Source organism: Macaca mulatta, chromosome 3 (genome assembly GCF_049350105.2).
Source record: "Macaca mulatta isolate MMU2019108-1 chromosome 3, T2T-MMU8v2.0, whole genome shotgun sequence".
In the NCBI taxonomy this organism is placed as follows: Eukaryota; Metazoa; Chordata; class Mammalia; order Primates; family Cercopithecidae; genus Macaca; species Macaca mulatta.
This window is the reverse complement of record NC_133408.1, coordinates 190,457,560-190,483,354: the sequence shown is the minus strand read 5'-3', so window position 1 is coordinate 190,483,354 and position 25,795 is coordinate 190,457,560. Positions and strand designations below refer to the sequence as shown.

General features: G+C 58.1%; 2 protein-coding genes across 6 annotated transcripts; both read right to left on the bottom strand.

The window, feature by feature from the left end:
* On the bottom strand, positions 1 to 7,639 carry ASIC3 (acid sensing ion channel subunit 3). 3 transcript variants are annotated; one of them, XM_077997746.1, is made up of 14 exons: positions 6,558 to 7,199; positions 5,415 to 5,531; positions 4,996 to 5,260; positions 3,335 to 4,212; positions 2,504 to 2,654; positions 2,150 to 2,277; positions 1,812 to 2,001; positions 1,670 to 1,726; positions 1,445 to 1,592; positions 852 to 943; positions 691 to 770; positions 517 to 588; positions 280 to 338; positions 1 to 181 (listed from the first exon to the last, which is right to left on the bottom strand). In XM_077997746.1, the coding sequence occupies exons 4-14, from the start codon at positions 3,866 to 3,868 to the stop codon at positions 103 to 105; spliced, it is 1,590 nt and encodes a 529-aa protein (XP_077853872.1). In that variant the 5' UTR covers positions 3,869 to 4,212; positions 4,996 to 5,260; positions 5,415 to 5,531; positions 6,558 to 7,199; the 3' UTR covers positions 1 to 102. The 3 variants fall into 3 exon arrangements, with proteins under 3 accessions (XP_077853872.1, XP_077853871.1, XP_077853870.1); XM_077997745.1 differs by lacking the exon at positions 4,996 to 5,260 and having other exon boundaries at positions 6,028 to 7,639; XM_077997744.1 differs by lacking the exons at positions 280 to 338; positions 4,996 to 5,260; positions 6,558 to 7,199 and adding an exon at positions 6,028 to 6,141.
* Positions 7,640 to 7,806: 167 nt separating this feature from the next.
* ABCB8 (ATP binding cassette subfamily B member 8) lies at positions 7,807 to 25,731 on the bottom strand. Of its 3 annotated transcripts, XM_028846474.2 has the most exons (17): positions 25,571 to 25,731; positions 22,823 to 22,873; positions 20,206 to 20,518; positions 19,692 to 19,847; positions 19,521 to 19,615; positions 19,290 to 19,395; positions 18,265 to 18,426; positions 18,054 to 18,139; positions 17,851 to 17,948; positions 17,372 to 17,477; positions 13,192 to 13,225; positions 12,857 to 12,993; positions 12,569 to 12,663; positions 12,249 to 12,382; positions 11,369 to 11,516; positions 9,131 to 9,381; positions 7,807 to 8,161 (listed from the first exon to the last, which is right to left on the bottom strand). In XM_028846474.2, exons 1-17 carry the CDS (start codon positions 25,663 to 25,665, stop codon positions 8,021 to 8,023), a joined length of 2,208 nt encoding a protein of 735 aa, XP_028702307.2. In that variant the 5' UTR covers positions 25,666 to 25,731; the 3' UTR covers positions 7,807 to 8,020. The 3 variants fall into 3 exon arrangements, with proteins under 3 accessions (XP_028702307.2, XP_001101695.2, XP_077853854.1); XM_001101695.5 differs by lacking the exon at positions 22,823 to 22,873; XM_077997728.1 differs by lacking the exons at positions 20,206 to 20,518; positions 22,823 to 22,873.
* Positions 25,732 to 25,795: the final 64 nt, after the last annotated feature.

The window sequence follows — 25,795 nt, the reverse complement described above, 5'->3', positions numbered from 1 at the left end:
TGATGCATTAGGACTTTATTTGGGGTGAAGATGGAAAAGCTACGTGCAGGCTAGGCATGTCCAGGATGTCAGGGTGCGGCTCTGAGGACACAGACAGCAGGCCTAGAGCCGTGTGACAAGGTAGCAGGTGCGGTGGGAGGCGGAGAGAGTCTTGGTGACAGCACAAGGAGGGGTGGGAGGTCTTCGGAACAGAGCAGAGGGCTGGGTGGGAACCAGCACACCCACTGCCCTGCGCCTGTCCCTGCCCTCCCTTGATTTTAGGGGGCCACTATGTGTTACCTGGGGCCCAGGCTGAGGTGGGGAACTTGGGTTCGATGGCTGCCCAGCCCTTCCTGAAGCTGTGGGAGGAGGAGAGGGTCAGAGGTGGGGAGTGGTCCTCCTCCCAGGGACCAGTCAAGGTCACTGCACACCCTCCTGCCTGTTTCTCCTCAGCTGGGGTGGGATGGTGTTCTAGGCTTCAGGGGTGGGGCCCAGAACCCTTGGAGCTGGCAGGGGCTCCAGAAGAGGGGCTGTTACCAGATTGGTGCTGGAATGCCTTTGGGAGTGCCTTCGGTTCCAGAAATATCCCAGGACCTTGTCTCGGAACACCTGGAGGCAAGCAGGATGGGAGGTGGCAGTGTACGCCTTCCCCCTCATCCTAGGGGCCCTGATTCCCACCTCCCACCCCCTGCAGTGGGGGCCCTGGCCCACCTCACAGAGGTAGTCTAGGATCTCGAGGATGGTGAGCAGGCTGGCCCCGATGAACAGCCCCATCTGGCCCCCAATGTCGCCTGTGGAGACAGGGTCACCCTTCAACTCACAGCCACCTGCCTGCCCACACCTCCCCAGCCCTGGGGGCCCTGCACACACACCAAGCAGCTCCGACATCTCATAGGCCTTCTTCTGTTCCACGGTCTCGTAGTTGAGGGCCTCGAAGAAGATGTCCAGGGCCAGCACATTCTCCCTGAGGACAAGAAAGGCCTCAAATGTGTATTGGCCACCGCCTGGTGCCCACTGCTGGCAAGAAGCAGCTGTGGGTTCTCCCACTCCTTTCAAGAATCCTGGGAGGGGCCAGGCACGGTGGCTTACACCTGTACTCCCAGCACTTTGGGAGGATGAGGAGGGAGGATCTTGAGGCCAGGAGTTTGAGACCAGCCTAGGCAATATAGCGAGACCCCCTCCCCCCATCCCCTGCCATCTCCATTTTTTAAAAGTAAAGATTAAAAAAGGAAAGGAAAAAAAAGTCCCTGGGAGGGGGCGTCAGCATCCCCCGGGGGGCAGAAAGGTTAAGCAACCAGCACGGAGCCCCAGAGCCAGTGAGGCTGCGGAGGCTGCCTCCGCCCGCGCTGTGCGCATGAGAGCTCCGGCTTGCCCCGCTCCGCCCCGTCGGGAGCCCCCGGCTCGGAGGAGCCCGCCCGCCCCGCACAGCTCACGCGGAGGAGCCCGCCCGCCCCGCACAGCTCACGCGATGTAGGCCTCGCTGCGGTTGAGCTTCCGGGCCAGGAAGCGCGCGGCGGCGCGGCTCGGGATCCGCACCATGGAGAGCTCCTTGGCGTAGCGCGTGCTGGCGCACGGGTTGGGGCAGGCGCATGAGTCCTTGCGAAGCATGGCATCTGCGGGCCACCGGGCCGCGTCAGCCGCCAGCTGGGCGGAGCGGGGCGGACGGGAGGTGGGGGAGCCTTGCCCTTACCTATGGCCGGGTGGGCACAGTTCTTGTACTGCTGGGGGCTGCACACTGGCGCGTCGCCTGCGGGTGCGGGGGAGATGGCTTCAGGAGCAGCCCCAGCTCTCTGGGCCCTGCCCACCATAGGACGAAGACCCCAGCCCCTCACCTGGCATGTACATCATTCGGCAGCCGCACTTCCGAGCCACGTAGCGGGTTTCGCAGGCCAGGCGACACCCCATTAGGGTATAGGGAAGGCTGGGGCTGGGGGAGCTCAGGGGATCAGAGGGCTCTGGCTCATAGTTGGGGTTCAGAGATGCTGAACTGCAGTCGCCCCAAGGCGGTGGCAGGAAGCTCAGCTGTCGGGGGACAGGGTTAAGGAGACTTCCCAGAGAGCGTGAGAGGTCAGCTGGGGAGAGGCCCCTGGACAGGTCTGAGGAGCTGAGGGTTTAGGGCCCGTGGTGGTGTGGGCTTGAATAATGGGTGTAGAGGCACATGGGAGGGTACCTGCTGCTGCTGGCAAGAAACAAAGGTCTGGTAGCCCGGGGACACCCCCAAGCCCAGCTGGTCGATGATGGGCGGCTCCTCCTGGCTGTGGATCTGCACTCGGATCCCCACCTCAAAGGGGGTCTCCTCTGTCGGAGACGGACCTATGAGGCCTGAGACCCTGTGGTCAGGTCTCCTGCCCAACCAGACAAGACCTCTCACTGCAGCCCCCTCTCCCCAGGACAGGGATGAACCAGCCCAGCCCCTTTCGCAGGTTCTGGGGGAACACCCTGATGCCTCCTCTCCTCCTCTCCTTCCCCTAGCCTTTTGCACCCCATCCATGCCCTCCCCCAGCCTCATTCATGTGCTCCCTACCGTTGTCCCTCCACACAGGTAGATATTCCTCCTGCTGCACGTCCAGCATGATGTCCAGCCCATTGCCCATGCCACCCCTAGTAGTGGTGAGCAGCTCTGCCCCATCGGCACCAGAGTTAAATGTGTAGCACTTTCCCATCCGTGTGAAGATCTGGGGCGGGCAGACAGGGTGATGGCCATCTCCCCCAGGCAAGCACATGGTCATGGGACCTCTCCCCACCTCATGGTATGTTTACGTCTCTTCTTTGAACACTGAAGCCCACATCTCAATGCCCCCAGCCCCACGCTCCACGTGGGCACATGTTGCAGGACGCTCTTGGGAGCCCATCGACCCAACTCCTCCTCCCCGCCAGTCCCCACCAAAGCCCAGGGCACAGCCTCCAGGTTTTCCGTGTTTCTCTGGAGACTGGGAGAAAGGAAACGGGCCCCTGTGGCTGTCCTCCAGGGCTGGCAGTATGTTGAAAAGGTAGAGGGAAAGCAAGACCCCCTCCTGGCAGAGACAGGGGTCTTCTGCCCCAGAATGGTCCCACCAGGGAGGACCTCCAGCCCCAGTAGCAGGGCCACCATGGGCCAGACCTCAGGCCTAGGGCCAGCCAGGGTCAGTGTGGCCTCACATGCTCCCCCCGGGCTGGGAAACAGAGACAGCCCCAAGGAGGACAGCTTCCTGGGCTGCACGGAGTGGCATTGGGGGGTGGGGAGTCCGTGGCTGGTAGGAAGGAAGAAGTCCCCTGGCTTTGGGGGAGTCTACGCTGGCTAGGGGATTGTGGGTGCTGGGCAGGAACGGCTCGGCTCTCTGGGTCCCTGGCAGGACAGGTAGGGAGGTCAGCTCACCATGGTGAAGTTCTCAGGCCCACAAGGTTCGCCACGGAAGCGACAGTCCAGCAGCATGTCGTCCAGGGAGTGCCCAGCACGGGCATAGAGTTGCGCCATGTCAAAGGTGGGACTGGGCATGAAGCCGGGCGGTGCGGGGGGCCGGCCCAGGGCACGCAGGAAGGCGGGGTGCTCTGCGGGATCCAGGCCCAGCAGCGCAGACCCAGCCCAGTGCAGGTCGTTGGGCGTTAGGCGCGAGCGGCGCAGCGGGTTGATGTTGCACAGGGTAACGGCCGGGAAGACGAGCCGGTGGCTTTCTCGCTCATCCAGGGCAGTCTGGTGGTGGAATTCCCTGTAGTAGCGCACTCTCTCAGCCACCTGGTAGAGGAAGGTGGCCACTGACAGGACCACGGCTGCTGCCCACATCCCCCGGCGCAGGCTCAGGCTGCCTGGCCCGAAGACGTGGCCCAGCCCATGCATCGAGCAGTTGCTGGCAAACACGCGGATGTCGGAGGCCGGCCGCCGGGCCTCCTCTGGGCCCGAGGTGGGCTTCATGGCCAGAACCCAGGAGGGGGGCCAGCTACAGAGGCTTGAAAGGAGCGAGAGAGGGTCAGTCAGGGGGCTGAGGGGGCTAAGATAGGATTCAGGGGGCCAGGCAAGGAGAAGAAAGGAGAGGGTAGGAGAGAGCCAAGGTTGGGAGGCAGGGAGGCACTAGCCTGACAGGATTGGAGGAGGTAACCTGGCCGGTCAGGTCCCACTCAACCTTCCCGAGGAACAGGCGGTGGCTCCACTGGGCTAGACACTGGGCTGGGGACTCCGCAGCAGACCAGGTGGGGCACAGCTGACCGTGGCAGGCAGGGGCTGCGGAGCGGTGCTGAGGTGGTGCTGAGCCGGCGCCGCTGCAGAGGATTGGGTTTCAGCAGTGAGGGAGGAAAGGGGGCCGGCAGAGCAGTCTGGGGGGGTAGGGGAGGTCCCTGGGGCCCCAGGCTGAGCCATTAGTGCAGCATGGAGGGGGGCATGGCTGTCCAAGACGAGAGCTGCCAGGAGGAAATCATAGTGATCCCAGGGAAAGCTCGAGGGAAGTCCAGGGGTAAATTGAGCCTAGAGGTGCCTTGGAGGCCCCCTAGGCTCCGAGTTGCAGCCCCTGTACACCGGCCCCGAGGGTCGGTCGCTGACCCCTGGCCTAGCTCCTCCCTCCTTTTGCCTCTCCGGCCTTCCCTCTAGCTTTACCCAGGATCATCTGTTCCTTCCCAAAGACCAGAGCTGGCTCTTGGCCAAACTTGGAAGTGGTTGGAAGGTTGGCATCGGCCAATCTCTTCTTTCTGTGCCCCCACCATCTCAGCCTACACTGGATGGCCAGGGCACTCTTCACGTCCCACTTCCAGGGCCCGTCTGTTTCCTAAGTGTCCCTCTCTCCCTAGGGAGTCAGAGCCTACCTCCCCACACTTAGGCCCTCCTGTTGAGGATGTTGGCCTCTACAATGGTTATGGGCTCACCTGCCACCCCACATAGAACATGGGTGCCCCACCTGCCACCGTCCTGGGTACCACGGATGCCCACCTGCCACCCTCCCGGGTACAACATGGGTATTCTGTGATTTCTCATTTTACACTGCTATATCCAGGACCTGGAAAACCTTCATTTTTCCAAAGGGCTGCATACCACCCAGTATGTGCACACACCAGTTTATTGAATGACTGCCCCACTGATGCACTGGGGGTCTCCAGTCTTTCCATTACAAACAATGTTGCCGTATCATCACACAGATGTGAACTCCCAGGATGACTGCTGGGCCAAGAGACCGCTGGGTTGGTAATCTGATAGATGACACTGAATTTCCCCCACAGGAGACATGCCATTGTGCACTTCCACCAGTAATGTGGGAGCAGGCCTGCTTTGCATGGGGCTTTTCTAGAGTCACTGTGTCCATGGTGTGAGACAGCGAGCCTGCAGAGGGCAGAGCCAGCGTATTATCTGACCTAAGATGCTTCCAATGATCCAGGGGAGAAGGTAACGGGTTGGGGGTGGGGGCAGGCTCCCAGAGGGTGGGCAGAGACCTCCAGGAGGCCGTGTTACGTAGTGCAAGCTAGTGCCAGCTGACCTGAAGTGGGATGAGGACACCGTGCTGATCCATGGTCCTGGAGATGAGGTGCTGCCCAGCTCAGGGCCACAGGGGCCAGCCCAGGAACACCTGAGGTTCCAGGAGGAAGCCCTGGACCTGGGGAGGAGAGCCAGGCAGTCCTCATCAGTGTCACACTCTGCATTTGGCTAAATGGTCATCTGCCCCCATGTATCTGGGAGTGAGGTGACATTCCTTGTAGACCTGTGGGAAAGCCGGCTCATCTCCATCAATTTACTAAAATTTATTTCTGTTCTATCTATCTTTGCCCAAAAAAGCACCTGAGGTCGCCAGGCTGACTTTGGTGGGCTTTTTTTGACCATGAGTGGTAGAAACATGGTTCCACCAACCAAATGTGTGCACACACCATGCTGCAACTGCTGGGCCACCTGTCTGTCCTCCCAACAGGACACAAGCTTCATGGGGGAAGGGACGGTCCTCATTCCCCATCGTGGGCTCAATGGCACATGACAGGTGCTTGATTAATAAACACTTTGGAAGGACTGAGTACCATGGTTACAGCACAGGCGTACCGGTTCCCCAGAGCCACAGTGCTGTGCTTTGCAAGTATTGTACCGTAGATGATCCCACTCACACTCTCAAAACAGGCATTCACCATCAAGCACAGCTAGGCTCCCGCTCTCCACTGTGGAGCTAAGGCCGAGGCGACGTTAGGAAGACGGCATGGCTCTTGCAATCTAGCCCTTCCAGCTGGACTAGCTGTGAGGTTTCGCTCTTCTCTAGGGGGCGGGTAAAGGGCTGCATTTGGAGAAGCCATCCAGAAGATACACATCTGGTGTCAGAGGCATCTGGGGCAGCCTGAGGCTGGTGACTGAGTGGGTGAAGCAGAAATCGCCTTGGCTGGTTGCCTGGTGAGGGAGGGGTCAGGCCAACAAGCAGGGCCCCGGCAGGGCTTGTGGACTCGCCAGAAGCTAAGGCCCTACTCTGGGCTGCCCTAGGGAGAGGTTTAGCTGTGAACCAGCCCCAGACTCTGCTCCTGAGCCTCCACTGCCTAGAGACATAGCCTCTGATCTGTCAGGAAGTGGGATATCAAATCAGGGTGGATGTGGGCCTGGGGCTTTTGGATGGCTTGTCCCCAAAGCACCATCTAGTTCTAAACCATACCCACAAGAGCCTGTGGGTCCCACTCTGGCTCCTGCACACAAACTTGAGCCACTGCTGCCTCTTCCAGGATGGCCTCCCAGCAGCACCAGCTGCTCCATCAGCGCACTGCACCACACCCCCGAAAGAGGGTACCATCCTTCTTTACACAGGATATATCTCGTACACTTGGCTGGCTGTGAAGGTGCACCGCAGGCACCACCTCTTCTCCTGCCCAGGGGAGCAGGGCCCCGTGTAGTCCCACAGCCTGGGTGTCACTGGATGGGGGGAAGGATCCCAGTAGGAAGTGACAGTGGCACCAAGGTGGGGAGGGCTGGTGCATCTGTAGCAGTGCAGGGACACAAGGTCCTGCTGGGTGCCAGTTCAGCCAAGGCCCTACTTCTGTGCCTTTCCAGGCCCCTCAGAAGCCAGCTGAAGCGTAGCCCCCCATCCATAGCCTCGGGGCCACAGGCGCCCGTCACTCGAGATGTCTGCCTTCCCAAGATGCGCCTCCCAGAACTTGCAGGGGGCGCTGGCCTGTCCACAGCCGCGCCCTCCTGGACCAATTCTGTACTGGATTCTGCAGTAGTTGCTCCATTTAGTTCTGTACTTGTCAGCATTGTGGGCAGGAAGCTGAGAGCTTCAGGTGGGCATCGGCCCCTCCCATCTCCTTCAGAGCTGGGTGTTCTTGGTGTAGATGGAGGCTGGTCCACGATCTCAGTGGGTGAAAGACTCCAGGCACACAGGGCAGGGTCGGTGGAAGACAGCCAGGCAGGCTGGCGCCTCTTGTGGGAACTGGCCACTGTGGCCCCGTCCCTCCTACCCTGACCCAAGTGTTGGGCCCTGTGAGGCCTGTGTCCCTTAGGGGTGGGGGTGAATCTAGAAATCGGGACTGTGTTCACTGTGCAGGGAGAAGGGAGGGAGGCTGTTTGGAAGACGGGGACTGTGGGTTCCGGGGTGAGCCAGCTGATAGGCTCCTTCTCCCATGGTCCAGTGAGGCAGTGGGGACACAGGAGAGGGAGTCAGTTCCCAGTCTAGAGAAGTGAAGTCCTAGCAAGGGTGTGGGAAGAGCCTTAGGTTTGAATTCCCAGGCCCACTTCCAGACCCTGATTTTTAAAAACTCCCTGGGCCTGGCCAACTTGAGGCTGCTGGGTGGGGCAGGGACACTGGCCAGAATGTCTCTGAGAGGTCTGGAGGGGTCTGGGCAAAGGGAGAACAGAGTGGGGAACTCTGCCTCTGCCCATTGCAGCCCAATGACTCTGGCAGACTCTGGTGGGAGGGAGGCAGCCGGCAGGACTAGGGAGGGGAGGGAGGGATTGGCCTCCCCTGCCAGCCGCTCGGCCCCGGCTTTATTGTGAGCAGGAGCAGCCGCAGCGACTCTCCACATGCTGGCCCTCCCGGGGGCTCAGTCTCCAGTAAGCTCCCGGCAGGCTGAGCCCCAGCCCTAGCACTGATGCTTGGCAGTGACCACACCTCGGGGGCCCTTCTCAGGACTTGTGCTGCTGGCTCCTGGGGCCTTCCGGCTTTTTGGGCGGTGGGGCCACCGTCCTCGGGGCATCCAGGGCCTGCCTCCGGATAAGCTCGGCGTACAGCCCGCCTTTCTTCAGGAGCTCTTCGTGGGTGCCAGCCTGGAAGATGGGAGGGAGGGGCGAATGGTTGCTCCAAGGCGTGCAGGCTTCAGAACGTTCCGAGGGCTAAGCCTCTCTATCAGCCATTGGGCCCACGGTCACTTAGGCCACTCTGAAACCAATGCTCAATCTGAAAGGAACCGCCACTGGCATGCTGCATCAGTTACTGCCACTTCCCTACTTAGCTGAATTTTGGAAGAACATGATTCCCTGTCCCGCTTACAGAGCCCAAGGCTCCAATTCAGGATCCATCTCCCTGCACAAGCCCCTCAGCCTTGGCTTGAATGAGCGGCTGTGAACCAATGCCACACAGCCTCTGGGGTCCTACTTCTGACTCCCTGCACAGGTTCCTTGGCGCTGCTTCTTCTGCAACTGATACCCTGGGCAGCCAGCCCTGTTCCTCGCTCACAGCACCATACTCTTTCTGAGTATGTTTCCTTTTTGTTTTTTTTAGACAGGGTCTCATTCTGATGCCAGGCTGGAGTGCAATTGCACAATCATTGTTCACTGCAGCCTCAACCTCTGGGGTCAAGTAATCCTCCCGCCTCAGCCTCCAGAGTAGCTGGGAGTACAGGCGCATGCCATCACATCCAGCTAATTTTTTATTGGGTATTCTGTAGAGACAGGGTCTCACTGTGTTGCCCAGGATGGCCTCAAGAGATCCTTCTGCTTTGGCCTCCCAAAATGCTGGGATTACAGGCACCCAGCTAGTACTTTTCCTTTTGATCCTGGGAGCTGATGGTGAAACTATACTATCCCAGGGGACAGAGGAAGAAACTGAGGGCCTGAGAGGCCAGGGCTTGGCTGAATGCAGGAACTCCTGACTCTACATGGGATGCTGCTTCCAGAATACAGCCCCAAAGGCCCTGGGGCCAGGCCACACTTTCCTGTAACTCATTGCAGCATTGTGCCACTGTTCGTGATGAAGCCATCCTCAACCCACTGATCCACGCCCCCAGGACGACTAACCTCCCAGACACGGCCATCGGCCATGACGATGATGCGGTGGGCCCCACGGACGGTGCTGAGCCGGTGGGCAATTACCAGCACCGTGCGGCCTGCACTGGCCCGGTCCAGGGCCTCCTGCACAACCCGCTCAGACTCTGCGTCCAGCGCGCTGGTGGCTTCATCCAGTATCAGCACTGTGGGCTGCTTGATAAGGGCTCGGGCAATGGCCAGGCGCTGCTTCTGGCCCCCAGAGAGGGTAGTGCCCCGTTCACCTGGGAAGGGAGGGACACAGCAGGAGCCTGAAGGTGTGCACTTGAGGGTGGCCCACAAAGGGGCACAGGGTCCTTCCTGAACTCCCATCAAGATCCTCTAAGTGCCCCCCTCAGCACTGTGCACCCTCGTCCTTCCTCTGACCCCACCCCGCACTGTGCACGCTTGTCCTGCCTCTGACTCCCTCACCCTGCACGGTGCACGCTTGTCCTGCCTCTGACCCTCCACCCCGCATTATGCACCCTAGTCATGTCTCTGACCCCCCACCCCGCACTGTGCACCCTCCTCCTGCCTCTGACCCCCCACCCCACACTGTGTACCCTCCTCCTGCCTCTGACCCCCCACCCCGCACTGTGCACCCTCCTCCTGCCTCTGACCCCCCACCCCGCACTGTGTACCCTCCTCCCGCCTCTGACCCCCCACCCCGCACTGTACACCCTCCTCCCGCCTCTGACCCCCCACCCCGCACTGTGCACCCTCCTCCCGCCTCTGACCCCCCACCCGCACTGTGCACACTCCTCCCGCCTCTGACCCCCCACCCCGCACTGTGCACCCTCCTCCTGCCTCTGACCCCCCACCCCGCACTGTGTACCCTCCTCCTGCCTCTGACCCCCCACCCCGCACTGTGCACCCTCCTCCCGCCTCTGACCCCCCACCCCGCACTGTGCACCCTCCTCCTGCCTCTGACCCCCCACCCCGCACTGTGCACCCTCCTCCTGCTGCTGGGTTGCCCCTGCACTGGCTCATCCCACCTCTGGGTCCCTCAGTCACTGTGCACACTTGCCCTGCCTCTGAGGGTGGCATGACACCTGCCAGCAGGGCTTGGTGCACTCTAAGGGAGTTGCCAAATGCCTCTCCCCAGCCATGGCAGTGCCTCAGGCCAGGATGACCCACGCCCTGCCCTGTGCCTGCAGCTCCAAGCCACCTTCCCAGCCTCCCGGGTCTCTGTGGCTGTGGGGAACATCCAGCACCCAAACACGGGCTCTGGGGTCCAGCGACTCCAGGGAAGTGGGATTCGAAGCCCACAGAGGACAGCGTAAGTGGCAGCCTGGGAGCCAAAAAGAACCTCAAGGTGACAGCAGGGTGAGAGGTCAGTAAGGACGCAGCCCCAAGAAGGCCCAAATGAGCAGAAAGTACTAGGACCAGAGACACAAGGAAAGTGCCATCCAAGAGAGATGTGGGAGAACACCCAGTGAGGACAGCTGGCATCTGGACAGTATATGCACATGGCTGGAGGAGCCATCTAGAATACGATGGCTGGGCTGGAGACACTGACCCCACAGCTCAGAAGGCTGGACTCAGACTGAGCAGAGTTGAGAAGCTCAGATATCCCTGCATCCTGAGAAGTGCTGAAACACTGTGCAACAGAGCCAAGAAACTGGCCGAGAAACATGGCCCCGAAGGCTGGAAAAAGACCTGGGAGCTCCACACATCAAGCTGCAAGGTGCACACCCTGCAGTGCCAGGCTGCGTGTTCCTAGTTCAGAACCACCAGAGCCCTCTCCTGGGGCCCATCCAGTCACCCCGATTCTAATGAGGAGAAACGACTTTAGAGATGAAAATCTCAGGAAGGAAACAGGAGCCAGAGGGGGATGGACGGTGGAGAGGAGGCAACCCCCGTTTCTTCTGTTCAGTCTGGGGAAGTGGCGGCTTTTTAGACTCAGTGAGGACTCCAAATACCATGCATCACTGTGTCCCTGGCCAGGGGCCTGTCACATGCCCCCTGTCGCATTCTCCAGTTCCTCCTGGAGCCCGTCCTGTCTCTGCAGGCTGCTTGGGCTGCTGGTGCTAAACCACATTGACCTGGACTCCCCTGTCCCCACAGAACAACTCTGTCCCCTTTGGCTGTGGTTCTGGTCTTCCTTGACACAGCTGTCTTTCTCCCCAGCTGTCCCTGCTGCCCTCAGTCCCGCTGGGCTGCTCACTGCTCCTGCGGAATCCTGTGTCCCAATGCCTGACCACCTGGTTCCCGGCAGACCCGAGCACCTACCAACGATGGTGTTGTAGCCCTCGGGGAAGCTGGTGATGAACTCGTGAGCATTGGCTTCCCGGGCGGCTGCGTACACCTCTTCATCGGAAGCTGCCAGCTTCCCAAAGCGGATGTTTTCCATGATGGTCGTCCCAAACAGGACGGGCTCCTGTGGGTGAGGGGTTATGGAGACAGAGTCCACAGAAACATTCTCTTTGCCCCAGAAACCTGAGGGGCCACCATATACGTTGGGACATTCCATTTGGTGGATTACATTAGGATCTCCTGAAGAACGAGACGTTCAAAGTCAGAGGTGAAGTGAGGACGCAGAGTGGCCCCCAAAGGGAAGGACACGTTGACCTCCTACCAAGGACCCAGAACCCTCCTCAGGAGCAGAAGTGGGAGGAGCTGGCAGGGCGGGGTGCTGGGAACTGGGAGCTTGCATTTGCCTTTCTTCTGCACGGGCACTCTCCCTGGCGGGACAGCAGGCATGCCCTTTTCATTCACGGCCCTCGAAGGGAAGGGTGGACCCTCGCTGGGCAGTGCCACCTCAAGCAGAGGGAGAATAGCTGCGGGCTCAGCAACCCCACCACGGGCTTCTCTAGACCTGGATGCTATAGGATTTTCGAGAATCCCACGGATTCCCCATCTGTGTAGACTGTTGTAAATGGGGACAAAGCGTCCCTGCTCTGGGAGACCAGGCAGAGCTGTGGCTGCTGCTGGGACAGGGATGCCTCATCCAGACAACAGCCGAGGACATGTGAAGAAGGCCAGGAGTCTCCTGAGAGCAGCAAGGGTGATGAGGGTGGAAAGAAAAGAAAAGGCACCTGAGGACTAAGAGGGGCAGGGCCCAGGGGAGGACGGGCAGTGGGAGCCAAGGGCTGCCCATGTGGCCCCGCACCTGGCTGATGAAGCCGACAACCTGGCCCCGGAGCCAGGAGGGGTCAAGGGTGCGCAGGTCCCGCCCGTCCAGCATCACCACGCCTGCCGTGGGGTCGTAGAAGCGCTCCAGCAGGGAAGCCACGGTGGTCTTTCCTGGGGAATTGGGTTGAGAGGGCGGGAGGCCAGGGATTCTGGGGATTGTCCCAGGAAAGAAGGCCCCTTGTGGCAGTGGAGGAAGGGACCCCACCGGGGGGGCAGGGCTCACTGCTCCCCGCCTTGCTCTGAGTGGCTGCTAGAGAAGAGTCAGAGGGTGAGGAGAAGGTGGTGGGCTCCCCTTACCTCCCCCAGACTGGCCCACGAGGGCCACGATCTTGCCAGGGGGCAGCGTCAGGGTGAAGTCTTTCAGCACCTCGAAGCCGGGGCGGCAGGGGTAGCTGGGAGGAGCCGAGAGACCCCCAGTCAGACCAGGCTCCCAGCCCTTGTTGCCCGGGTCCCTCCTGAAGTCTCCCTGTAGCCCTCTGAGAGGGCCTGTTTATGGGGGGCATTAAGCCAGACCTCCACCCCCGAATCCTCTCGCCTCATCCTCAGCCCAGGGACCCATCCCCACACCTGCTCACCCGTGCTGACCTGAAGCAGACGTTCTGAAACGTGACGGAGCCACGCAGGTGCTCTTTGGGGATGCAGCAGCCCCCAGACAGTGGGATGCAGGGGCTCAGGGCCATGTACTCAAAGACCCGGGCGCCTGCACTCAGCCCCCGGACCACCTGTGGGAGGGGATCCAAAGTCCGCAGAGAGGCAGGAGTGGGGGTGACCACAGCATCTCCAGAGAGTGGCCGTGGCTCTGGGCTGGGGTCTCCCCAGCTCCTCTGCCCGCCCACACCCAGTCAACAGGTAACTCCCACAGTGGCGCACACATGGCACAAACTCCACACCCCAGGCCCTCCACCCTACCGGCCACTCACCTGACCAAACAGGACAGAGAGGTTGGCCATGGACCTGGCAGAAGAAGGAGAGAGGGTTGGAATAGATGGGAACAAGAAGAGCCAGAGAGGAGGGGAAGGAAGCCATGGTGGGGTGGGGGAGCAAGGAAGCAGGTGGCCTGTGGCCAAACGCAGACTGCTCCTGCACCATGGGGGTGTGGAGCCCTGGGACGCAGCAACACCAGATCGCTGAGCCCTGGCTCCCTCCTTGGCCGGATGAGGATGACAGCTGTCCCTTAGCCCAGCCCAAGCCCCAGGACGGGGTGCTCCAGGAGGAAATGGAAGCGAAGGCACAGGCCTCTGCGGGTGTCCTCCACTGCCCTGGCCTGTGGTCTGCAGGGTGAGGCCTGTGCACACATGTAGGGGTGATATCGGCCCACAAGGAAGGGAGTCCAGCTGACCCACAAACTCCCTGCTGTGCCCTGAGGATGCGGAGGCCGCCACCGTGAACACAGATCAAGGGTGCGTGGCTCACAAGGGGAGAGCAGATCTAACACTGCAGACGCTTGGGGAAGCAACGACTTCGACTGACATTTAGGTGGAAAAAGTGATGTTACATCTTTTTGGAGAAAGAAGAAAACAGAAGACACTGGGTCACAGGGGAACTCTCGGGAGAACCCAAAACAAAATTCCCTGAAAAAAACTTTTCTCATGAGCTTGCCCTGCAGGTGAGTATACCCACGGTGTTATCTGTCTAGACAGTGGGTGGCCTCCTTTGCCCCGGCAGGGCTGGGGTAGGGCTGGCCGGCTGCCAGGAGGCTGGGGAGGAAGGTGAGTCACTGGTCCCTGACTGGCCTGGCTGACCCGTGACAGTGTGTGTATGCCTGGTCCCCTCCTTAAGAAGAGGAAAGACTGACTCCCCAGCAACCCTTCAGCTGCAGACTCACTTCTTCCAGCACTGGGGTGGGGGTGAGTGGGAGGAGCCTCAAAACCCAAAAGGAAAAGGTCCCAGTGGACTCAGCGCAGTCAGCACTTGCTAAAGGGAGCGGGGAGGCTCCAGGCAGGAAGGAACCAGCCCAGTCAGCTATCTGTTGACGAGCAGGGGAACATTCTCCACCTGGCAAAGGGGCTGGGCAGCAACTGAAATTCAAAATGCACATGACTCACTGGAGTGCGATGACCCTGCTCTCAGGGGCCATGGGCTGTGGGCTACGGGCCTGTTCTCAGGTGAAGCCTGGCCCTGATTCTGATGAGGCGGCTGGGCCCCGCTTGCTGTCTGTCCAGGCGCCTCCCCATCTCCATCAGGAGTGCTGAGGATGGGCTCATAGGTTAGGCTGCCTGAGGCAGGCTGGGCCATCCTGCTCCCCTCTCTGCCTTCTCTCTGCTAGACCCCAGTGCCAATGCATGGGCCCTTGGCTTAGCTGGCAGGACCCAGTGGGAAACACACCAGCTGCTTTATGCAACAAACCCAATTCCCCCAAGGTGGGTGGGGAAGAATCTCCACATAGCCAGGGCTAGAAGGACCCCCAAGAGGATGGGTCTAGGGCCTGTGGCTGTGGGAGCAGCCAGCGAAACAGCACAGACAAGCCCCTGGGGGTTCTTGTGTGTGTCATAAAATTGCGGGATGGCCAAGCAGTACGGTGAGAGGTAAAGTCAGAGTCTCAGCCGGGCACAGTGGCTCACGCCTGTAATCCCAGCACTTTGGGAGGCCAAGGCGGGCGGATCACGAGGTCAGGAGATCAAGACCATCCTGGCTAACATAGTGAAACCCCGTCTCTACTAAAAATACAAGAAAAAATTAGCCGGGCGTGGTGGTGGGCGCCTGTAGTCCCAGCTACTCTGGAGGCTGAGGCAGGAGAATGGCGTGAACCTGGGGGGCAGAGCTTGCAGTGAGCCGAAATCGCACCACTACACTCCAGCCTGGGTGACAGAGTGAGACTCTGTTTCAAAAAAAAAAAAAAGTCTGGCCGGGCGCGGTGGCTCAAGCCTGTAATCCCAGCACTTTGGGAGGCCGAGGCGGGCGGATCACAAGGTCAGGAGATCGAGACCACAGTGAAACCCCGTCTCTACTAAAAATACAAAAAATTAGCCGGGCGCGGTGGCGGGCGCCTGTAGTCCCAGCTACTCAGGAGGCTGAGGCAGGAGAATGGCGTGAACCCAGGAGGTGGAGCTTGCAGTGAGCCGAGATCGCGCCACTGCACTCCAGCCTGGGCAACAGCGTGAGACTCCGTCTCAAAAAAAAAAAAAAAAAAAAAAAAAAAAAAAAAAAAAAGTCAGAGTCTCAGGCCCTAAAGGGGAAGTGGGGGCCCCGAAGCGGGAGGGTTGGGGCTGGACAGTACAGCCACCCTCCCTACAGGGAGACTGTCCCACCATTGCCCACCACAGAGGGCTAAGGGGTGATTTTATTAAGGGAGCCACTGGGCTTTTCTTGTTTTTTTTTTTTTGAGACGGAGTCTTGCTCTGTTGCCAGGCTGGAGTGCAGTGGCGCAATCTCAGCTCACGGCAACTTCTGCCTCCCAGGTTCAAGCGATTCTCCTGCCTCAGCCTCCCAAGTAGCTGGGACTACAGGCGTGCATCACCACGCCCAGCTAAATTTTGTATTTTTAGTAGAGACGGGATTTCACCATATTGGTCAGGATGGTCTTGATCTCTTAACTTCATGATCTGCCCACCCTGGCCTCCCAAAGTGCTGGGATTACAAGTGTGAGCCACCGTGCCCGGCCGCCACTAGGCTTCTTATGGGTCCTCAGGACTAAAACGACTGTCCTGTTCGGTGAGGCCAAAGCTCTGGTCAAGGGAAGTGGGTCAGCACTGAGCAGGGCAGGCAGTGGTGGAAGCAGCCTCTGCCAGGCCCCATCTCTGTCACAGGGAGAACACCTGAATTCCAAAGCCACGAGGGAATAGCTCCCTGGGCTGGAGGAGGGACGAGGCTGCCCAGGAGGCCTGAGCCCAGGACCAGAAAGGGTCTGAACGTGTTCAGATGAGAGAGCATCGAGCAGAAATGGGGCCCACGAGGGTGTCCGTGCATCTGCGGAAATGGGAGGAACATCTCTGTGGAAGGTCAGGTTTAGGGCTGAAAATGGGAGCCCGTCTCCATCCGCCTCCCCCTTCCTGGGACAGTACACCCTGCAGGGAGGGCTTCCGATCCGGTGGACACCCACGCAGGGGTGCACCATGCAGCAGGGGGACGACACATGCCTCACAGAATGGGGTGGGGGCCCGGGAGGAAGAGCAGGGGGCTTGTTGGGGAGGGAGGGGGCGGCAGAGGTGATGCACGGTTGGTGGAGACAGGTCTTCACCCTTTGATGATCTGTTGCGGCGTATTTACTATCCCATTATTTACCATATTTATGTAGAACTGCTTTTGTTTAGCTTGGAAAGAGATCGGAACGGGGAGGCCCGCCTAGAGCTGTCTGGTGATCGGCTCTGGTCACCCCAGAGGCTCAGCTGAGCGGGTGGTTTCGGACCAACGCAAAGCAATAAGCTATAAGGGTGGGGTGTGTGGGGACAGGGGTCAATTTGTCATCCCTGGAAGTGGCAGGCATAGGGAAGGGCAGCTCACAAAGCCTGTCAAGGATGGTCCTTCCATGCATAGAATGTCACAGCCTGCAGCGGAAGAGAATTCGGACAGGCTGCAACACGGAGGAAGCTGAGGACACAATATGGAGTGACAAAACGCAGTCACAAAAGGACACAGTCTGACTCCACTTATAGGACGTCTCTAGAGTTGTCAAATCATAAGGACAGAAAGTGCAATGGTGGGTGCCAGGGGCTGGGGGAGGGCGAATGGGGATTCGCTCCGCTCTGCCAGGTAAGAGTTCTGGAGACGGACGGCGGTGCCAGCCACACAGCAATGTGAGTGCACCCACTGCCAACGAGCCGCACGCTTCAAAATGGTTAAAATGCTGCATTTTATGTTATGTGTACTTTACCACAGTTAAAACAAATTTTTAAAAACCTGTCAAGGAAACTTCTGGGTCCTTTGGAAGGCTGAAGATGACAAGCACCTGCCTGCTGCAGCGCCACTGCCCCGGCTAGGAGGGTTGTTACGGTCCCTGAGGGGCTCTCTCTCCCCGACCCTATGCATCCCTGGGGGAGCTGGGCAGGCCTGGAGCCGCACAGCAGTCAGCCCCCAGAGAAGGCTGCACCCATGTCCCCTGACCCAGCAGGGCTCTGGAGGGTGGCAGGGGGATCTGTAGCGATGGGAACGGCCCCCACTTACCTTTGTACTGTCTGGGAGGCCACCAGGAAGGACATGAGGTCTCCCCCTGTCAGCTGCTGTCCGGCCACAAGGGAGCCCCCAATAAACAGGGTACCCAAGACCATGCCTGCAGGAGAGGGTACAGTGAGGGAGGACGAAGTAGGAGCAGAGGAAACAGCGCTGGGCCTGCTCTGCCAGTGCTGGCTGCGAGAGTCAGGTGAGGCACATGGCTGGTCCCAGCCCTGGCTTCCTCCTCAGAAGAGCAAGTCGGGGTGGGCACGCCTCCATGGCCTCCTCGAGGGTGGCCCTGTGCGTTCCGCATGGGACCCCATAGCTGGGTTGGGACATCGGCACCCTCCCTTTACCTGCAAGAGTTAGCAGCTGGCCCGAGGCGAATGCAGGCAGCCAGCAGATGGAGGGCGGGCCTTTGCCTGCCTTGGCTGCTCCCAGCTCCTCCCCAGCCCACAAGTGCCCCTCCAACCCCCAACTGGCTCACTCACAGTTGAAGGCGATGTTGGAAAGCCCTTGGAACAAGGCGATGCCCCGGCCCAGCTCCTCTGCCCGGCAGCGGCATGCTTCCAGCTCTGCCCCGTAGCGCCTGGTGACAGAGGCCAGTGCACTCAGGAGGCAGCTGGGCTGGCACGAAGGGTGGGCAGGGTGTGGGGGGCATCTCTGCTTTGTGCTTGGCCCTCCCAGGACTCACTCCTCTTCCCGTTGCTCCATGGCGAAGGCACGCACAGTCCGGACGTTGCCCAGGGCCTCATCTGCTACGCCCATTGCCCTGGCGATCTGCAAGGAGTTCAGGAAACGGGACAAGGAGTCCAGGTTGGGGAGAGGGAGGAGTTTCTCTTTCCAGGGAGTGGAAAGAGAAACGGTGTGGGGAGAGTGAGGAGGATGGTCAGGAATGCTGGTACCTGCTCCTGACACTGGCGAGACAATTTGCGGAGGCCGGAGCCCATCAGGGTGCCCACTCCCATCAGGGCTGGCGTGGCCACCATCAGCAGCAGCGTGAGGCGTGTAGACAGCATGGACAGGGACACCAGGCAGCCTGCCACCTGGGTGCAGCTTCGCAGCCCCTAGGGAGGGGGAGGGAAGGCGGGAGGCTACAGCGTCCGCACCATGACAGGAAGGACTTTTCCAAGGGTCAGCTGGCTGCAGCTCTGCACTCCCAAGGCCAAGGCCCCAGGTCTTGGCCCCTGGGAGGCCCAGTGGCAGTCCACCGGTCACAGTACATAACCCTAACTTGGCCAGTTTGGGTGCGAGCAGCAGGCCTCAAGAGGCCGAGTGAGAATGCTATGAACTGTGGTATCCTTCCCCTAGACAAATCCCAGCTTGCTTCTCTTTCTGTTCTAGGAACTGAACAAAGAGAACCGCATGGCGGTACACCAGTGACCGCCTAGGCCAGTGTGTGGCACAATCCCGCAGCCACAGAGTCAGTGGGGGAGGATAAGGGGACGGCATTGGTGTTAGGTAGGCAATGGGCGTAGCAGACGAGGCCCTGGGCAACGTCCAGACTGTGCGTGCCTTCGCCATGGAGCAACGGGAAGAGGAGTGAGTCCTGGGAGGGCCGAGCACGAAGCAGACCCTCTGTGCATGCTCAATGCTTGTCAGCAATCCAGGCACTCTGGGGACAAGGCAGGCAAAGTGATTTTGCTCTTGCCAGGAAAGGCTCTTGTCTGAGTGCTTGGGAAGGCTTTCCAGGGAAGATTCGGTTTCAGAGCAGTGGAGAAGCAGCCTGTACTGACCTTGGACACTGCCTCTACACTTTCCTTCCATGAACTTCCATGGTCCCTCACGCACGGCCTCACCAGGCAGTGGGCTTCTCGAGTCAGCGTGCGCCTGTCAGCCCAACATCAGGGCTGGGGCAGGCAGGGCTGGCCTGGCGAGTCCACGTGGGAAAGTGTGTGTGTGGATGTGGAGGGGCCACTGGGCCACTGACCTGGGAGATGACGAGCTTGAAGGATGACTTAAACTCCTGCACATCAGTCGTCAAGCGGCTCACCAGCTGCCCTGTCTTATTGGCGTCAAAGAAGGCGATGTCTTGTCTGGCATGGGACATGGACCAACAAGCAGGGAAGAAGAGGGAGACATTACTTCAGGATGAGGCCCCACCTCCAGGCCCCCTCGGACCATCAGTCACCCCAACTCTGCACCCTGCGGCTGGCAGTACCGGAGCAGGGAGCTGAAGAGGGCCCTCCGCATGTCCACAGCCATGCGCTCGCCAATGTGGGACAGCAGCACCAGGTACCCGAAGGTCAGCAGTCCCTGCGAAAGAGCCCAGTGCACTCAGGGATGCCTTGGGTGGCTCCTCGGCGGCCCCCAGCCCCACTCCCAGCTGTACCTGGACACCATAGAGGATAAGCAGGTGGGTGCTGAGTTTCCGGGACTCAGTCATGAAACTCCCCACGTGGTCCCTCGTGTACTTGGCCACAATCTCTACCAGCTGGCCCAGGAGCAGGGGGATCTGTACATTCACTAGTGCCGCACCCAAGGCCAGCTGGAATGGGGAGGCAGAGAGTACAAATGTTTTGAGTGGGGGTGCCACACTCCTCCCCAACCCCAGCCAGATCTTGGCCCTTCCTCTCCCACTACTGAGCCCTGCTCTTGTCCAGGTCGTGGCTGGTCATTTGGACCTACATCAGTGCCTCTCAGAGGTTCAAACCCTGGCTTCCAGCCCCCACGGACCTCTGCGCACCCAGCCACCCAGTGTTGATGCCCCGGCACCCCTGGCACCCTGGCTAGCCCTCACTGCTCCCGTGAGCTCTCCCCTGAGAGGCAGCGAGGCAGGAATGCCATCCCTTTGTAGCTCTGGGTCCTGCCCTGTCCCCAGGATGGAGAAGTGGGGAAAGCCTCACCACGATGGCTACCCCCAGGGCCAGCAGGTGGGGGCGCAGAAACTGCCAGAAGAGCTTCCAGTTAAAGCGAGACCCCACGACACGGGGTGTGGAGCTGGCAGGAGGGGCCTCTTCTGCCTCACAGAGGGCCACAAAGTAGAGGCGGGGACACTTACTCAGTACCACGGGGCCTAGCAGGGCTCCCCCAACCCAGCACCAGGCAGAGGGGCTCTGTCTGGGAGCTAGAGGGGCGCGAGGGAGGTGGGCCCAGAGCTGGGACCGCAGGTGGGCCACGGCCCGGAGGAGGGTGGAGCTGCGGTGGCCATCAGAGTACCTGTAAGGAGAAAGAGGCATGGATGGCTCAAGGCTCCAACTGCCCTCCAACTGACCAGCATACCCACGGGGCTCTGGCCGAGCCCTCTGGAAGCAGCACTTCCTATTCCTTCAGCCCCTCACCCCTGCCCTTCCCAGGGCTCTTCTGAAGCAACTTCAGTTTCTAAGACAGACGTCCATGGGCAAAGTCACAGAGGAATGAGACGCTGAGCAAAAAATCGAGTCTTTTGTCTTATTCCCCTGGGCGCCTCTCAGGCCACAGCCAGCCAGCCAGGGTCCTCACAGCCTCGACTCCAGGCTCTGACAGAATGACAGACTGAAGAACTGGATGGCACATTAGATGGCCACACACTGCCTGGACAGGAAGGGGCCGGGGGTTTAAGGGACTATGGTGCAGAGGTGAGGAAAGAGAGCTGCTCCTGTGCCCGGCACGGGACTTGCTCACAGCAGCCACCAGGGCAGACATGGCTCCACCTCCCGGAGCTAATGGGCCACTTCCCTTGATCCTCACCAACCTGGGAGGGAAGTGCCATTATTCTCACTTGACAGATGAAAAAAATCATGTGGAGCTAAGAAAGCTGAAATAATTTGTCCCCAGGCTGCAGAACCGGGACAAGTAGGGAACCGAGTCTGCAGTCTGACTCCAGCACCCAGACTGTCTGTACTCTGCCAGTGTGCCGTGTCTTCCGATGTCCCAGGCCCGTTACCCCACCTCCCCTCCCCGGCCTGGGGCACCATGGACACACACTCCTTCTCCACAGCTGAAGGAGCAAACAGAGAAAAATTCTAATAACTTATCTTGTCATCTTGAATAGGCCAATTACCTTCTCTTTCCTTCAGCTGCCGCATCTATAAAATGCTAACATTGATTCCACTATTCTAGACATTTTTTAAAAAATTTATTTATTTTTTTTGAGAAAGAGTCTCGCTCTGTCACCCCGGCTGGAGTGAAGTGGCATAATCTCAGCTCACTGCAACCTCTGCCTCCAGGGTACAAGAGATTCTTCTGCCTCAGCCTCCTGAGCAGCTGGTACTACAGGCACGTGCCACCACACCCAGCTAATTTTTGTATTTTTAGTAGAGACGGGGTTTTGCTATATTGGCAAGGCTGGTCTTGAACTCCTGACCTTGTGATCCACCCACCTCAGCCTCCCAAAGTGCTGGGATTACAGGCATGAGTCACTGCACCTGGCCTATTCTAGACATTTTGAACCTACTGTGTGCAGGTGCTCTGCTTGGGTGATGGAGAGGATGGAGATGAACATGACAGCTGAAGTAACTCCCCTCACAGTAGTCATGCTTGAGTGCAGGAGACTCACAGTTAACTGGCAATCAGAGGCACAAAACAGCTTGAAGTCCTGCTCCTCCTTCTCCTCAGAGGGAGTCAGGAAAGGCCTTCTAGGTGAGGCCTGAGGGGGAACAGGAGGCCAGGCACAGGTGGGGGTGCGCTATAAAGGGGAGAGCTCTAGGCACAGGGAAAGTAAGTGTGAGTGTCTGCAGTGAGAAACGATGGGAGAGAAGTTTCAGGAATTGTATGGCCGAAGCCTGGCCTACAAGAAGAGAGAAGAGACATGAGACTTGGGGGGAGAGGCAGTTTTCTAGTTCTTATAAAGCTCCTGGACTTGGGGGGCAATAAGGGTCGTGGTGATTCTTAGGCTGAGGTGTAACAAGATCAGGTTTGCATTTTAAAGATCACAGCATGGCCAGGTGCAGTGTCTCATGCCTGTAATCCCAACACTTTGGTAGGCTGAGGCGGGTGGATCATTTGAGGCCAGGAGTTCAAGATCAACATGCTGAAACCATGTCTCTACTAAAAATTAGCCGGGTGTGGTGGTGTGTGCCTGTGGTCCCAGCTACTTGGGAGGCTGAGGCAGAGAATCACTTGAACCTGGGAGGAGGAGGTTGCAGCGAGCCAAGATCGTGCTACCGTATGCCAGCCTGGGCAATGGAGACTCTGTCTTGAAAAAAAAAAAGATAATAGCAGAGGGGTGTGGGCTGGAGGCAGACAGGACTGGTTGTAGGAAGCAGAAGTTATCCAGCCAGGAGAAGAGGGTGAGATCTAGAAGATCTAGATGAGGTTACTGATGGGGAAAGGCTTTAAAAAAGTAATAGTGTGAGCTTTTCTCTTTACCATCATGGCCTTTCACATCCCTAGACCCTTCTAATTGCAGTCTTCACCTCATCCTTCCCTTGTTATGCCTTTTGCCTACATGAGGCCTTCTCCCACCCCATTCCAACGTGCCAGGTTTTTATGTCCTGTTTTCCACTGTGTTCTTGTTTCTAGCATAAAGATAGAGATGCTTACTCTCCTTCTGCCTTGTGTAACTGTCCAGTTTTCCCATTACACCATGTGTTTCTGAAAGGCAGGAAATTATATCTTAGATAGCACTGGCAGAACTCTGGTACATAATAGATATTCTGCAAATGTTTATGTTTGTTGAGCACATGCATGCCCTCATTAGAGGCGCAGGACAATCTGACCTAACTACTACAGGGTTTTGCAAATGTTTACACTTACTGTGGCCTACAGCAAGAAACATATCTTACATTGCAGCCCAGTACAATGAACACATACATACCACACAAAATGGAAACGCTTCACAAAATAATATTTTCTCTAATTCTTAACATGCCCCTTGCCTCCCCTCCCTTCCCCCTCCCCTCCTCTCCCTTCCCCTCTCTTCCCCTCCCTTCCCCACCCTTTCCTTCCCTTCCCTTCCTTTCCTTTCCTTTATCTAAGACAGGATCTCACTCTGTTGCCCAGGCTGGAGAGTAGTGGCGCTATCTTGGCTGACTGCAACCTCCACCTCCCAGATTCAAGCAATTCTCCTGCCTTAGCCTCCCAAGTAGCTGGGACTACAGGCGCCCACAACCATGCCTGGTTAATTTTTGTATTTTTAGAACAGACAGGACTTCACCATGTTGGCTAGGCTGGTCTCGAACTCCTGACCTCAAGTGATCTGCCTGTCCCGGCTCCTCAAAGTGCTGGGATTACAGGTGTGAGCCACCACACCTGGCTAATTTTTGTATTTTTAATAGAGATGGGGCTTCACTATGTTGGCCAGGCTGGTCTTGAACTCCTGACCTCCAGTGATCTGCCTGCCTTGGCCCCCAAAGTGCTGGGATTACAGGTGTGAACCACTGTGCCTGGCCTACATTTACATTTGTTTATTTATTTATTTATTTATTTGAGACGGAGTCTTGCTCTGTCATGCTGGAGTGCAATGGCGCAATCTCGGCTCACTGCAACCTCTGCCTCCTGGGTTTGAGCAATTCTCTTGCCTCAGCCTCCCGAATAGCTGGGACTACAGGCGCGTGCAACCACACCTGGCAAATTTTCATATTTTTAATAGAGACGGGGTTTCACCACGTTGGCCAGGCTGGTCTTGAACTCCTGACCTCAGGTGATCCGCCTGCCTTGGCCTCCCAAAGTGCTGGGATTATAGGCGCGAGCCACCGCGCCCAGCTTATATTTACTTTTAAATGGTACTGACCAACTGAATTCATTTCATAATCTATTGAAAAATACTGACTAATGAACACATATATACTTGAATATTATTTTATGTCTTTCCTTGGGTTTTTCTCTGGTTTAAATAATATCAACACCCTTCCTCTTTCCTAAGGACTGTTTTTAAACCTTTCAATAATTTAGCATGGTCTTTTTCCAGCTTCTTGCATTGTCTCCAAACTAACACTCTAAGAAAGGCTTGGTCATTGCCAAGAGCATATGGATTACTTCCCAGCACCAAGACTTCCAGCTCCAGCTCGATCCAGCTCTTGTCCTCCATCAGTCAGATGGGCTTTCCAAATGACACAACTCCATATCCACCTGCCCTTGGGAATCTTCTATGTTTGGCCCCCAAGTAATTCGTTGTAGGATTAGAAAGGACAGCCAGGTGAGGTGGCTCACGCCTGTAATCCCAGCACTTTGGGAGGCCAAGGCAGGCAGATCACCTGAGGTCAGGAGTTCAAGACCAGCCTGGCCACCAACATGACGAAACTCCGTCTCTACTAAAAATACAAAAATTAGCCGGGTGTGGTGCACGTCTGTAATTCCAGCTACTTGGGTGGCTGAGGCATGAGAATTGCTCAAACCCAGGAGGTAGAGGTTGCAGTTAGCTGAGATCACGCCACTGCAGTCCAGCCTGGGTGACAGAGACTCTGTCTCAAAAAAAAAAAAAAAAAAGGAATCAGTCCCTTCTCATAAAGCATTTACATTCCAGTTGTAGTTTCAGGGTCCTTGTTTGTTTCCCACCTGTCTGTCTGTCTCTCTCTCGACCAACCTGTGTAGAGCGTTTCTCCAAAAACACACACGTACAAGTTATTAGACTGACTTTTTTTTTTTTTTTTTTTTTTGAGACAGAGTCTCACTATCTATCACCCAGGGTGGAGTGCAGTGGTCGTGACCTCGACTCACTGAAACCTCCGCCTCCCAGGTTGAAGCGATTCTCCTGCCTCAGCCTTCCAAGTAGCTGGAATTACAGGCGCGTGCCACTAATCACGGCAAATTTTTGTATTTTTTGGTAGAGACGGGGTTTTGCCATGTTGGCCAGGCTGATCTCAAACTCCTGGCCTCCCAAAGTGCTGGGATTACAGGCGTGAGCCACCGTGCCCGGCCTATTAGATTGGCTCTTTATCCCTGCTGAACATCTCTAGCTCTTCTTCGACTCACTTTGAATCCTGGGAGCACCACTACGTTAAATGTCTCTTGATACTAATAAGAATTTTCCTCCAAATCGCCCAATCAACTCGGGGTCCAGGAAAGGCGACCCCTGGTCGAGAGTGCGGACTGGGCGTGGTCACAGACCCGGAGCGTTCCCTCCTTCTGGCTGACACGCCGATGCAGACGCCGGAACCTCCTGCTGGCGCCTGGAGTGTCACTATAAATAACTGAGACCAATACCCGCGGAGTGACATTCCACCCCGGCAGGCCTGGCCTACAGCTCCCAGCAAGCCTCGCGCGAGCCCGCGGACTCCATCTCCCGGCGGGCCCGGCACTGCCCTGCCGGCCGGTCAATGGCCCGCGCTGAGTAGGTTTTTCCCTTTTTACCTGACAGCTGAGAATGTCTGGAAGCGGAGGGGCACTAGCGGCCTGCCTGGGAATGGGCCACCCCGAATCCCGACCCGAAATAAATGCACCAGCATGCTGGGGCGCGAAAACAGGAGCAGCCGGCAATAGCACTTTCACCCTTATCCCATTGCGGGCTCCATGTTGGCTGCCGCCCCCATCCCGACAATCCCCTCGCGCCTTGGCGGTGATTGGTGAAAAGACACA

What these genes read in the sequence shown, in the direction of transcription:
- ABCB8 (XM_028846474.2), bottom strand. Translation starts at nt 25,665, where the DNA reads ATGCTGGTGCATTTATTTCGGGTCGGGATTCGGGGTGGCCCATTCCCA. An exon ending in ATGGAGCAACGGGAAGAGGA is followed by an intron (nt 17,949 to 18,053) that starts GTGAGTCCTGGG and finishes CTCTGTCACCAG; the next exon opens with GCGCTACGGGGCAGAGCTGG. An exon ending in CCGATGGCCGTGTCTGGGAG is followed by an intron (nt 8,162 to 9,130) that starts GTTAGTCGTCCT and finishes CCCATCTTCCAG; the next exon opens with GCTGGCACCCACGAAGAGCT.
- ASIC3 (XM_077997744.1), bottom strand. Translation starts at nt 3,868, where the DNA reads ATGAAGCCCACCTCGGGCCCAGAGGAGGCCCGGCGGCCGGCCTCCGAC. An exon ending in GGCCTGAGAACTTCACCATG is followed by an intron (nt 2,655 to 3,334) that starts GTGAGCTGACCT and finishes TGCCCGCCCCAG; the next exon opens with ATCTTCACACGGATGGGAAA. An exon ending in CCGAATGATGTACATGCCAG is followed by an intron (nt 1,727 to 1,811) that starts GTGAGGGGCTGG and finishes CCGCACCCGCAG; the next exon opens with GCGACGCGCCAGTGTGCAGC.